The 13,638-nt window shown below is 32.2% G+C and overlaps 1 protein-coding gene across 2 annotated transcripts in view; it reads right to left on the reverse strand.

Annotated features, from left to right (window-relative positions):
* The window catches only part of LOC130895699 (uncharacterized), a 123,808-nt gene that overhangs the window by 63,858 nt on the left and 46,312 nt on the right, over window positions 1-13,638 (reverse strand). For both annotated transcript variants that reach the window (XM_057803171.1, XM_057803170.1), the window contains exon 4: window positions 12,471-12,614. In XM_057803171.1, the coding sequence (XP_057659154.1) occupies window positions 12,471-12,614 (144 nt within the window). The remainder of the gene's footprint in view (window positions 1-12,470; window positions 12,615-13,638) is intronic.

Here is a 13,638-nt window from a genome sequence, read left to right on the forward strand (position 1 = left end):
TAAATAATATATATTGTATTTTGTTAATTTCTTTAATTATATAATCAATCGTTTTTGTTTTTTTTTTGTTAATTATTTGAATTGATGTTAATTTTATTAAAAAATCATATGAATGGAGATAAAACTGATTTCGGAACCGTTGTTTTCTTTAAATTATTTCTAAATGTAATTTACAAAATATGCGATGTCACATTTTGAGTGGGCGAGACTCACAAATCCGATCAGCTGTGACAATGAAATTCGTGTGAAATAATTTATGGATGACCTCTTTTCTGTTTTAGCATTTTTTATGCGTGAACGATTTCTTCAGATCTTGATTGTGTTGAAACTAAACTTCTAACAGAAATGTAATTTTTATACTTGGGACAACTTCTAAATTACAAAAAAACAATTAATAAGATACTCAGTCAACGCCTACTTTACTTACTAAGTTCTCTATAAATGTGGGGATTTTTTTATCCCTACATCCTAATAAATCAGCATCTTCTCAATATTATATATTTATGATCAACCCGTCCCACGACGAGTTAGAACTATCTGTATGTGGCAAAATATTTATAGCAAAATCATGAAAATCTCTACGTTTGAGTTTTCGGATACGATCTTTTTAACTAAAATATTTTCAAATATGGTTCTACCGAAAGTCGACTGTAACTTTGTTATTTTGAATAGAGCATCCTATATATTAAAACATTTTTGAAGTCTACGTAAAATTTTAGTATACTTTTATCTAAAAACTTTTTTTGAAAAATGCATACTTTTTGAGTTATAAATTTTTTTTTTTAAAATTTGACCGTTGCAGAAATTATTTTTTTACGAGGATACCATCTAATATATGAAAATGGTTTCTGTTCCTTTTCTTTTAACAAGGTCAGAGGTATTTGAATCTATGTTGAAAAATTTTTCATTTTATACAGGGTGTGTATAAGAGGTGTTCAAAGTTTAACTTCATAAATATCAAGTTTCTTTATTTTTTAGATAGAACCACCCGGTTTTTTGTATTTTAATGCATTCATGAGTGAAAGATAAGGCAAATCCATGTATACTTTCCTATACCCAAACCTTACCGTTATCCAGATATTAAATGTTTTCTGTAAATTTTTAGAGATGCAGGTGTGGTCTAAATTTTATTTATTTGTTATTAAATTGAGAATGAGCCGTTTTAAAAGATTTTCGAAAGTATCGACAATTGACTAATGACAGTTAAATAAGTGTCATTTATTACAAAGCCTACTAAAGTATCCATAAAATGTTATTCAAAAATACAATAATCATTTAAAACCTCAAATATCTTAAAACGACTGAAAGTTGGACTAGTATTAGTAAATACAATTTGATTCGATTTTATTTACAGACCTTGACAGGAAAAGGAGAAATATTTTTTTATTTCTTAGTGCTTGTATCAACGGCCAACGGCTTGTATCAAATTTAGGCCACAACTGCAAAAATGTACAGAATACATAACAGTAAAGTTTAGGTGAAGGAAAGTAAACATGAATTTGCCTCATTTTTTACCCCTGAATGCATTAAAATACAAAAAAACGGGTGGTTCTATTTAAAAAAAATAATGAAATTTGATATTTATATAGTTTAACTTTATACACTTTTTATACACACCCTGTATAAAATAGAAAATTTTCCAACGCAGATTCAAATATGTCCGACCTTGTTAAAAGCAACCGAAAAGAAACCATTTGCATACCTTTAAGGGTATCCCCGTAAAAAAATAATTTATAAGGGTCTACAAGGGTCAAATTTTTTACAAAAAAATTAATAACTCAAAATGTATGCATTTTTAGACAAAAGTATACTAAAATTTTACGTAGACTTCAAAAATGTAATAATATACAGGATGTTGTATTTAAAATAACAAAGTTACAGTAATTTTTGAAAATATCTTAGTTAAAATGATCGTATCCCAAAAACGTAGAAATTTTCATAATTTTACTACAAGTATTTTGCCATATATAGATAGTTTTAACTCGTCGTGGGACACCCTGTATATCACTTGCTATGGATACGACCTTAAAATAATCCGTTATAGATATCGAAAGACTCATTTTCGGCCTAGATTGAACCCGCTGGTGCAAGGAAGATCGAGTAGAAAGAGAAAAAAAGCGACTGGCCGTCACTTCTTCGTCCCGCAACCATATAAGGAGCTCCAGACCTAGGTCACCAAGAATGACGTAACTGTATGTTCCGATCGTTTTCTGCTCGATCGTGTGTTTTTTTTCGTTTCTGTAATCTTACTCGCTTGAGATGTTTGTTTACTTTCACTTTTCGAATTGTTTCCTTGTAGGTTTTATTGGAAGAACCTTGCGTTTCCATTTCGAGGACCGATGCAGCGATACCACATAATGGGCCTCGAATTAATATTTCATTGTATCAATACGCAATTTATCAGTTTTATTAATTAATTCCATCTTTCGAATGGCATTCATTGACGTTTGATAAATTGAAAGTTTATTTGAGTTTTTATAACAAAGTTATATACAGGGTTTTCCATAAAAAGTAACACAATCTTCAGGATTGGTAGAAAACAGTGAAATAGTTGGAAAAAAAAATAATATACATTGTCTACGATTTTGCCGCAACTACTGGCAACATCGTACTCAAAAAAAGCAAAAAAACCTGAGCACGAAATTGTATTTTTTTAAAAAAATCTTAAAGCTACTGGTGTAAATTTTTTGCTCTGTCCAATAATATGTTATGATCGGTAACCACTTTTTCTAACTAACTAACTGACCGTTATAAAAGGGTATCTACCTGACTAACCAGATATTAGTTAGCCATCAAACATCAACCGATGCACATCTCCGTTAACAACAAGAAATCTAGCATTACCTAAGGACTGAGAGATGTCCGATCCATTGGCAACACCTCATTGGTGTTCAAGTCCAACAAGAGCTCAGAGAAACGCTGTGAGTGACTAGACAGTAAGAAGAAGACATATGACAGTTAACCTTTAGCCAAAATGACGGCTTTTGACCCCAAATTAACCCCAATCCACCAAGTCTACGATTTGTCAGATAACACGTTAATTTGACAAAGCAAAGTGTGCCTGCATGGTAATTATAGTAGAAGACGAGTCTACAGAAGACCTTGAGAAAGATGGGTCAATGTTGCCTGAAAGAAAACGTGGCTTCTGGAGGAGGTATCTGAATGGTTTGGGCGGGTATTTCAATTGAAGCAAAAACCGAGTTGGTTTTTATTGAAACTGGTAGTAGAGCAGAGGAATTATAGTACAGGCAAATTAGGCGATTTTGAGCTAGAACCTCAGGCGGTTTTGATTTTTTAGATTCTGGGAGGTTTTGGGATACTAAATATGTCTAGAAACTGTAAACAAAATTACGGTTACGGATTTTACGAAATTTTGGGACGTGAATAACACGAAAACTACGAGGATTTCGAAAAAAACTATCGTGACAAATATTGTGGAGTACAAAATTCTCTTCAAAAAAGTATTCCTGGTATTTATTCCTAACCTCAAAATTTTCACATGGAAATGGGTTTATATACTCAAAAATATTTTGAAACGCGAATAACTCGAAAACTACGAAGAATTCGAAAAAAAGTGCTGGAGTGAAAAATGTGCAACACAAAATTCTTTACAGATTGGTCTGCAAGCATTTTTTCCTAACCTCAAAATTTCCATTATAAAATGGGTTTAAGCGCTCAAAAAGATTTTGAATCGAGGATAATTCGAAAACTATGAGGAATTCGAAAAAAACTATCGTTACAAATATTGTAGAGTACAAAATTCTCTTCAAAAAAGTATTCCTGGTATTTATTCCTAACCTCAAAATTTTCACATGAAAATGGGTTTATATACTCAAAAATATTTTGAAACGCGAATAACTCGAAAACTATGAAGAATTCGAAAAAAAGTGCTGGAGTGAAAAATGTGCAACACAAAATTCTTTACAGATTGGTCTGCAAGCATTTTTTCCTAACCTCAAAATTTCCATTATAAAATGGGTTTAAGCGCTCAAAAAGATTTTGAATCGAGGATAATTCGAAAACTATGAGGAATTCGAAAAAAACTATCGTTACAAATATTGTAGAGTACAAAATTCTCTTCAAAAAAGTATTCCTGGTATTTATTCCTAACCTCAAAATTTTCACATGAAAATGGGTTTATATACTCAAAAATATTTTGAAACGCGAATAACTCGAAAACTATGAAGAATTCGAAAAAAAGTGCTGGAGTGAAAAATGTGCAACACAAAATTCTTTACAGATTGGTCTGCAAGCATTTTTTCCTAACCTCAAAATTTCCATTATAAAATGGGTTTAAGCGCTCAAAAAGATTTTGAATCGAGGATAATTCGAAAACTATGAGGAATTCGAAAAAAACTATCGTTACAAATATTGTAGAGTACAAAATTCTCTTCAAAAAAGTATTCCTGGTATTTATTCCTAACCTCAAAATTTTCACATGAAAATGGGTTTATATACTCAAAAATATTTTGAAACGCGAATAACTCGAAAACTACGAAGAATTCAAAAAAAAGTGCTGGAGTGAAAAATGTGCAACACAAAATTCTTTACAGATTGGTCTGCAAGCATTTTTTCCTAACCTCAAAATTTCCATTATAAAATGGGTTTAAGCGCTCAAAAAGATTTTGAATCGAGGATAATTCGAAAACTATGAGGAATTCCTAACCAACTGCAGTGATAAACGAATGTAGAGTATAAAATTCTCTACAAAAAAGTATTCTAGGTAATTTGTTCCTAAACTCAAAATTTTCACCGTAAAATGGGTTTGAACGCTCAAAAATATTTTGAATCGCGGATAACTCGTAAACTATGAGGATTTCGAGAAAAACTACCAAGACAAAAATTGTAGAGTACACAATTCTCTACAAAAAAGTATTCCTGGTATTTATTCCTAACCTCAAAATTTTCACATGAAAATGGGTTTATATACTCAAAAATATTTTGAATTGCGAATTACTTGAAAACTATGTAGAATTCGAAAAAAAAAGTACGGAGCGAAAACTGTAGAGCACAAAATGAATATCCACATTTTTGTGAAAGAGATACTATTAAGAAGTCTGTGAATATTGAAATAATAATCAACCGAGAACGAAGATTGTGTTCATGATCGCGTTTTTTAATAAAAGTTACTTTATTTGAAATAGTAGAAGTAGTGTGTTATATACACGAAAATATTGATAATAACACAAACGAAAAATCTCTCGTTGGATTTGCTAGTTTATAAAGCGACTGATGAAATATATCCATTGAAACTTCAATGGCCAATATACCTCTTCATCTCACAAGATTTTCGAAAAGTTTTCAAGTGGTAAAATATGCTAGCTTATCCGAGTAGAATATATAGATCTAAACCATGTATTTTGATTTTTTGAAAACTAAGCAGTTTTCCAAGAGCTAGAGCAGTTACCATGTGAGCCTGGAACGCTAGAGGATGATCCGGCTTTCGGCGTTAGAGGAGATTTACTCAGAAATAGTGGCTCCAACGAAAAAATGACTTGAGACCTTTTTGTAGAAAATTTTGTACTCTACATTTTGTGTGTGGGCAGTTTTTTTTCGAATTACTTTTAGTTTTCGAGTTATTCGCGTTTCAAATTTTTGTAGTTTAAAAATTTTGAAGCCCCGTGCCCGTAATTTTGTTGTTGCTAGACTTATTCAGTATCCCAAAACCCCTCAGAATCTAGAAAATCAGAATCGCCCAATTTAATTTCGGGTTTAATCCCATTTTACCTGTACTATTAATGGCGAACCGATACTAGAAGAAATTTTAGGAAATCACGTCGTTTCCTACGCCAACTCATCGACAGAAAAGACTGCAACAGGTCGAAACGTCAAATTTTTATCTGTTTTTAAAATCAAATTTTTGTTAATTTGATTAGTTTTTTCCCAAGTTTCTTTACGTTTCGATACATCTGTAGCTATATAGGATTTAAATGCAAAAAACTCGAGCTCATTAAATGCGTCCTGCTATAGACAGACGAACGGATAAAACACATTTTTTTCCATGCGCAAAAAATACTCAAGCAATTCGAAAAAATCAATTACATCATATTTAAAATACAAGTTGCACGTAGTACAGATTTGATTGAATTTGGAATACTTTTTGTTTCATTTATCTTCAATCACTGACGTTACGATATCTTTATTAACTAAAAAAAAATCTATTAAGACTTCAATGTCAAAAATGATTGATTGTAGCATGAAATATTTACTTTTTTTGCGTTACATTAAGAAGAAATCGAGTGAAATATCAATTAATATGTACTTAATGAATGAGTTTAATTTGAATCATCAACACGTAATTACAGTATATTTTTTTTATTCAATTCTCATAATATCTTGATTGATTTATTTTTTCAATTATCATTTTCTGTTCGAATAATCAAAATATACGATAAGATACCTCTTTATATAAAATATGAAGAGAGATTGCTTTATTATTAGAATTAAATAAAATATTTTAAACATAAAATCTTGAAAGCTCAACAATTTGGTTTTTTGTGTTTTCGCTAAGGCCTTCGATTGTGTTAATAATGAAATTCTGATTAACAAACTAGAGTCTTATGGCATCCAAAGTGTTCCTTTGAAATGGTTTGTATCTTATCTAGAAAACAATTGGTACGAACTCATGGTAAAGTTTCGAGTAATTTACCAGTGGACAGTGGTGTACCTCAGGATTTAGTTTTAAGTCCAATTCTTTTTTGGTATTCATTATTGATGTCAGAGACACCAGAATGACACCAGAATTACCTGGAGTTGCCCAGATATATAAGATTTACATTCTACCATTGGCAAAGATCTTATTACCATTAAGTCCTGATCTGAACAGTCCCTGTTTAAACACTGAAGAAACTACAGTTTTATCCCACAAAAGAGTTTCACAACCTCTAAAACACAACAATGACTTAATACGATTCTCAAATTCGATCAAGTTTCTCGGTCTACATATTGACGGTGCTCTTCGATGGTCTATACACGTAGAGATCTTAGCGAAATAATTATCCTCTGCTTATTTTGTCAATAAATCTGTGTCTAAACAGCTCAATTCTCAAGCTGCTTTAACGAGTTACTACTCGTTGTTCGAATCCCATCTTCGCTATGGTTTGCTTTTCTGTCTAGTTTACATATCTTCGAATCTATCTTCAAATTAAAAAAATCTATTCGTTACATTTATGGTTTAAGTAATTAATTTGCAAACACTTTCACAACTCAACTGACAGACCCAATCATAGGTACTCTACTTGAAAAAAAAATTTGGACATTTACTTAACAATAACCATCTCAAAGATGGAATTTCTGGAACCGTTAGCGATATTCATACTGAACACACTGTTTACACTACCACTACACCAACACTTACAATTACACTATCTAACGCGCGTTTCGATTTGTTATCTTCAGTCTTCAGAGACTGAAAGTAAACTGAAATCTAATGACCTGTTTTATACCAAATTTTTCCACCAATAAACCTTCTCCCGCAAAAACTGATTCTAGAGGGAAAAACTCCTTGGCGGGAATTTTCTCTCTACAGTTTAGTAGTCAAGGATTGAATGTGGGGATTTCCGCCAAGGAGTTTTCCCACTAGAATTAATTTTTAAGGGAGAAGGTTTATTGGTCCAAAAATTTAGTATTAAGCAGATAAGTCAAGTCGCTTCGTCGATTATGAAGACGATAACTTGGTTATCGAAACGCGCGTTAAACAGTGTAATTTTGAGTGTTGTGTAGTGGTAGTGAAAACAGTGTGTTCAGTACGTTTACTCCACATCTAAAATAATAGCAAATGGTCGCGATTTAATTCCATTTATTGACCAAGATGATTGTTTCAAGTATAGTTCACTTTCAGTGTCTGAGGACGATAACTTGGTTAACGAAACGCGCGTTAAACAGTGTAATATTGAGTGTTGTGTAGTGGTAGTGAAAACAGTGTGTTCAGTACGTTTCATCCACATCTAAAATCATAGAAAATGATCGCGATTTAATTCCATTTATTGACCAAGATGATTGTTTCAAGTATAGTTTACTTTCAGTGTCTGAAGACGATAACTTGGTTATCGAAACGTACGTCAGACAGTGTAATTGTGAGTGTTGTTTTAAGCAGTGTATTCAATAATAACCACCTCTGATATGGTAAAGAGTTCTACCATCTTCAGTGCAAAAAATCGTTCAGTCAGCTACCAGAATTAAAAATGGTAAATACATTTATACGTTATTATTCCACTACAATCTACTATTGAAATAATTCAATTTAGTATGGAAGAAGATATTTATAGTGTATTATACTTATTATTGAACCAAATTGTTATTTTATTTAATCTCTTTAAAACTTTGTAACTTTCTCGATGCTAATCCCATCGATTTGAAATAAACCCCATTATACTCGAAAAATTAAGTTGTACTAATTTTCGTTAAAAAAATATACTTTTCTCAAATTTTCTGAGCCCATTGTGGGATTCAACTGTAAATAGTTTTGGTTTCACACGTACGTTTCCAATTTAAATAATTTGAATCGTAAAAAAAATTAAATTGTAAACATTTGACCTACTGTTTGCTTATTCTTCTGTTCTTAAATATTTCATCCCACAAATCGGTCATTGCGATTGCAACCGTTCGAAGGTCCGTTAAAAGTATGTAGTGACTCATTACTACACGCCAACATAACCACACATCGAATTCGATCAAGACTATCAATGTTAAGTACGAGTGTCGACGCCTCCTGCATGTCACCTGTCGCGTTTGAGGACGTCGTGTGGTGTTTCGGTTTATTCATGGTTCCGTTAACAAAAATTTTCCAAATTTATTGACTAAAGACGCGTCTTCAAAAAATTATACAGGATGGAAACGGTTATTTCTATAAGATAATTGAATCGTGAATTATATAGGGTGTCCCGCATAAGAAGAAGAATTTATACATCAAATTTGACAATTTGCGATTAATTTCTTCTAGAAACTAAATTTTAATAATTGTTTTTATGTGTGGAAAATACTCATTCAGCGAACAAGTTAATATTGTTGATATGTTTTTGTGGAGGATACTGGTGTCGTAGTTCAAATCAGCCGCCTCAATGAACTCGGCTGTTCTAAACATTCTAGAATAGGCTGGAAGTGATCTGATTGAGTGCAGCAAAGACCCAGGTTGCTTTGCTGTTTTTACTACATTGCAGCTCAGGATTTGGTCCTGCTAGGATATAAAGTATCCCCATCACCACGAATTCGCTTATTGGATGTTTAGGTTGGAAACAATATGTCCTGGAAGAGTATAGCCCAGGCAGTTTGACAAAAACTTGGAGCCCTCTTTAAAACTTAAAGCTATATACTCCGTAAAGCTTCTAATCGTCTACAAGGTCCAAATTTATCCATTTTTAGATTATTGCCCGTATATTTGGATCTCGGCTCCAAAGCATATCCTGAAGATGATCGTCTCAATACAGAAGATAGCAGTTCGAATTATAGACAATTAAGAGCTGACCATAAGCTTGGAAAGCTTAGAGTTCGCCGATTTGAAACTGTTTAACTGATACTACAACGGAAAATGTTATTTCGAGATATCTAACATAATCTTGTAGTTTTTGCAAGAGCTGCTCGACAAGCAGGTGTGGATCATGAACACCGAGTTCGCCTGCAGATGCCATCTGAAAGTTGTTCGTTCAGTATTCATTTACATACCGAAAGCTACGTTTTGGGTGTTCCATGTAGTGAAAGTGACAGTTCCGTGCTGCAAAACACTTTCGGGACGCTCTGGAGTAGACAACTTCAGCTTCTTTAAATGTGACTCTAGCCACTTCAATTTTGACAGTTGACAGTTTCACTTCGATGATTTTGCATAACTTTCTTCCATCACAAATACGAATTAATCAACAAGTTCTATCGAAGACACAAACAAATTTAACACTGTGTTAAAAATATTTTTTTAGACGACGCCAATTTGAAAGTTGTTCGTTCTGTAATCATTTACATACCGAAAGCTACGTTTTGGGTGTTCCATGTAGTGAAAGTGACAGTTCCGTACTGCAAAACACTTCAATTTTGACAATTGACAGTTTCATTTCGATGATTGTGCATAACCTTAAAGCTTAGATACATGACTCAATAACAAACAAGATTGAAATTGTTAACAGAATACTTTCTTCCACCACAAATACAAACACATCTATAGAGATTCCATCAACATCTAGTAGAGATATACATATTTCATCTGCATCCAATCCAATAAATATTAATAATTGTCCTGGAGGTATAATCAACATTACTTTTTGTGAATAATTAATAAATTAATATTGACATTGCAAATATCATTTAGTACATTATATTGTTCAATAAGTAAAATTCTTATAATTCTCTATTATTTATTTTATTTCCTCAGTGTAATTGAAAAAGTTTTGGTTCTTATGTATCGTCTGTTGCTCGCCTCGCTTCGCTCGTCTCGCAATTTTCAGACTCGTCCAACAAAGTAGGACTTTCAGTCCTTGGCATACAAATAACTATTAACACGCTTCCACGTGATCAATCACTTTCAAAACTGCCACTTTTAGTGACAGTTGTACAAAGCAAACTTCAAAGTTACGTCAAATCTAATTGACATCATAGAATGGTTCAATCGTTTTGTACTTACTATTACTTATGCCCTTAACGTCTAATACAGTGTATGTTGAGAATTGATCAAATTGACAGCTGACCCGACCTGTCCCAACCTTAGCTCACACTATTTTGTTTTATATAGAGTTCAAGTTGGTAACAATGTTCATGTTAATTTTTAATTTAGTTAAGTTGGCAGGCGGTAAGCACTTTTTGATATGTTGACGCGACAGCAAAAAAGCGAAATGAAATGGCGACAGGCAAACGTGCTCCAATTTGTAATCTCAAGAATTGTTAAGTATTGATCAACAATTCGACGATTGTTAAGCAAGAGTTTAGTTAATCAAAACCAGTATTGTCAAACGATTCAAAAGATATGTTTCATTTCGTATCAATTAAGATTTTTGTATTCAAATCTTGTCGCCACATGCCAAGACTTTGTTCATTAATTTTCTTTTATAGAACAAACAAATAAGTTGCTTTTATATGAAGTCCTGAATATTTTTCTTATTAAAATTGTGAAAGTTAGATACTGATTTTTGTGTACATTGACAGGTACTTTCTGAAGCTCTGTTTGGACTTGGACTTCATCATTTCTTAACAAAGAACCCAAAACCACTGCAAATATCAACAGTGTACTACATTGTATATTTTTGAAATTAAAGGGTTGCAAAGAAATTATTTTTTTTTTTTCGAAATATTGTGTTATAATCACGAGATTAAACAACTGTGCGTAATTTTGCAATAAAATTTCATCCGGAGTATTGATTCATATGATTCTTGATAAGTATTTTTCTTTAAATTTTTGAATATAATATATGGCACGAGTAAGATTTCCGTGGTGCCTGGATTTGACTATCCCATTTTGTAAGTCGACCCAAAATAAGTCGAAAATGAAGAATCGAATTTTTCGATATCTCGCTTCGTTTTCGAAATATCGATACTTGAAGTCGCAAAAATTTATTTTTATTTAATATTTGTATACAGGGTGCTTCAAAACGTTCGCATGCGAGTTATATCACTGCATTAAGCGAAAAATATCGGTTAAAAAATCACCAAACAATCACATGTCTATAACGCATAGATTAATCGCAAATTAAAAATAAGGTTTAGCCAATCAAAGCTTGTGGAACGTTAAAGTTCCTCCCTATCGAGCGGTCGAGAAAGCCATAAAAGTATTTAGCTGCTGCCGCATTTTTGAACTTTCCGTTATAGATTTGTGATTATTTGGTTTCTTAATCGATTTTTTTCGCTTAATACAGTGATATAACTTGCATGCGGACGTTTTGAAAGACCTCGTATATCAACTGAACCTAACCTAACCTAACCTTCTCGTGGTGCACTTTGAGTGCAAAAAATTCAAAAATCGTGAATTTTTTTCAGCCAAAATTGTTTAAAAAAAATTTTCTTCGCGACCCCACGGGGGCATCGACCCCATCAGAAATGGATCATTTTGCTATAAAAATCTGTTATTTTTTCAATATAATTTCGGAGTATCAGGGTAAATACTATAAAAATTAAATAAAAAATCTTTTGTTTATTGAATTACAAGATTCATATTGAATTTGAAGTGATAAAATATCCATTTGAAGCAGAAGTATTGAACGCCATTTGTTCAATATAAGCGAATTTTGAACTAACGTTTGATTATAACTTTAAGTATCGATATCTCGAAAACGAAACGAGATATAAAAAATTTTCATTTCTCATTTTCGATTTATTTTGGCCTAATTAAGCCAAATGTTAAATAGCGGCGCCACGGAAATCGTACTTTCCCCTAATAAATTGAAAAACTGCTAAAAAATGGGTAATGAAAAATCTACGAAATGATTTATTGTTTAGAAGACATCAAAGTTTTGTGTAAACAATATAAAAAATATTAATTTTTAAACAAAACTTACCCTAATTTCTTGTTTCTTCAATGTATACCCTACGGGCTCTCCTCGTCCTTTATATTCTATATATCTCGCTCTTAAATTTTCTTCGGGTACCATTTCGACTTTCTCTTTCTTCTTCTTCGTATCTCGACTGAACAACGACTTTACCTGAATAACAATATTCTAGTCAACGAAAGTTCTTTGATGGGAGTTATTATTTAGATGACTTAATGCCGATTTATAAACTTGACTTTCTGTTTGCCGTTGTCGTTGACATCTTCTGTTAGAAAATTAAAAACATCCATGGCTGCCGTTTGCCGATCGGTGTGCCGTTGGTGAATTAATTTTATAGTCCGGAAGCCGGCAATCTCAAAGACTCGTGATCGCGGAGTTGCAAAATTTTTATATAAATCGAAAGCTATTAATTAGAGGAACAAAATGCATTCGGTAAACGTCGATTTATTTGGCCGAAAGTATGAAAAAAAAATAATTATTAAAAAAAGCAGAAATGTTTTCCTGTCTATTCGATAGGAAATTTTGTGAATCAATCAAATTTTGTTATTCTTTCTGACGTGTGTATTACTTTTTGTTTCCGTGATATTTTTGTTTGTAATGCAGTATTTATGAAATATATTATAGAAAATAACGAAGAGAAAAGCCAAAAGACCACAATAAAGAAACAAACAGAGAGAGAAATAACCCCTACATACGTCAAAATCACGTGATTAACGCTCTTTTATATTGCTACAAAAGTTGCTACGAACGGCTAATAGTCTGGGAGCCAGCAATCTCAAAAGAACCGAGATCGCGGAATTGCAAAATTTTTATATAAATCGATATCTATAATTAGAGGAACAAAATGCACTTGGTAAGCGTTGATTTATTTGGCCAAAAGTATGAAAAAAGTAATAATTATTAAAAAAAGCAAAAATGTATTCCTATCATCACGGATTTCGATAAAAACTTGTCTATTCGATGGGAAATTTTGTGAATCAATAAAATTTTGTTATTCTTTCTGACGTGTATAATGCTCTTTGTTTTCGTGATATTTTTGTTTGCAATCCAGTATTTATGAAATATATTATAGAAAATAACGAAGAGAAAAGCAAACAAAGCCAAAAGACCACCATAAACAAACAAATTAATGAAAAAAAATCGGTTTACCAATTTTTTCCAGCCGGAAGGGTCCGAC

This window comes from Diorhabda carinulata, chromosome 6 (assembly GCF_026250575.1).
Source record: "Diorhabda carinulata isolate Delta chromosome 6, icDioCari1.1, whole genome shotgun sequence".
NCBI lineage: Eukaryota > Metazoa > Arthropoda > Insecta > Coleoptera > Chrysomelidae > Diorhabda > Diorhabda carinulata.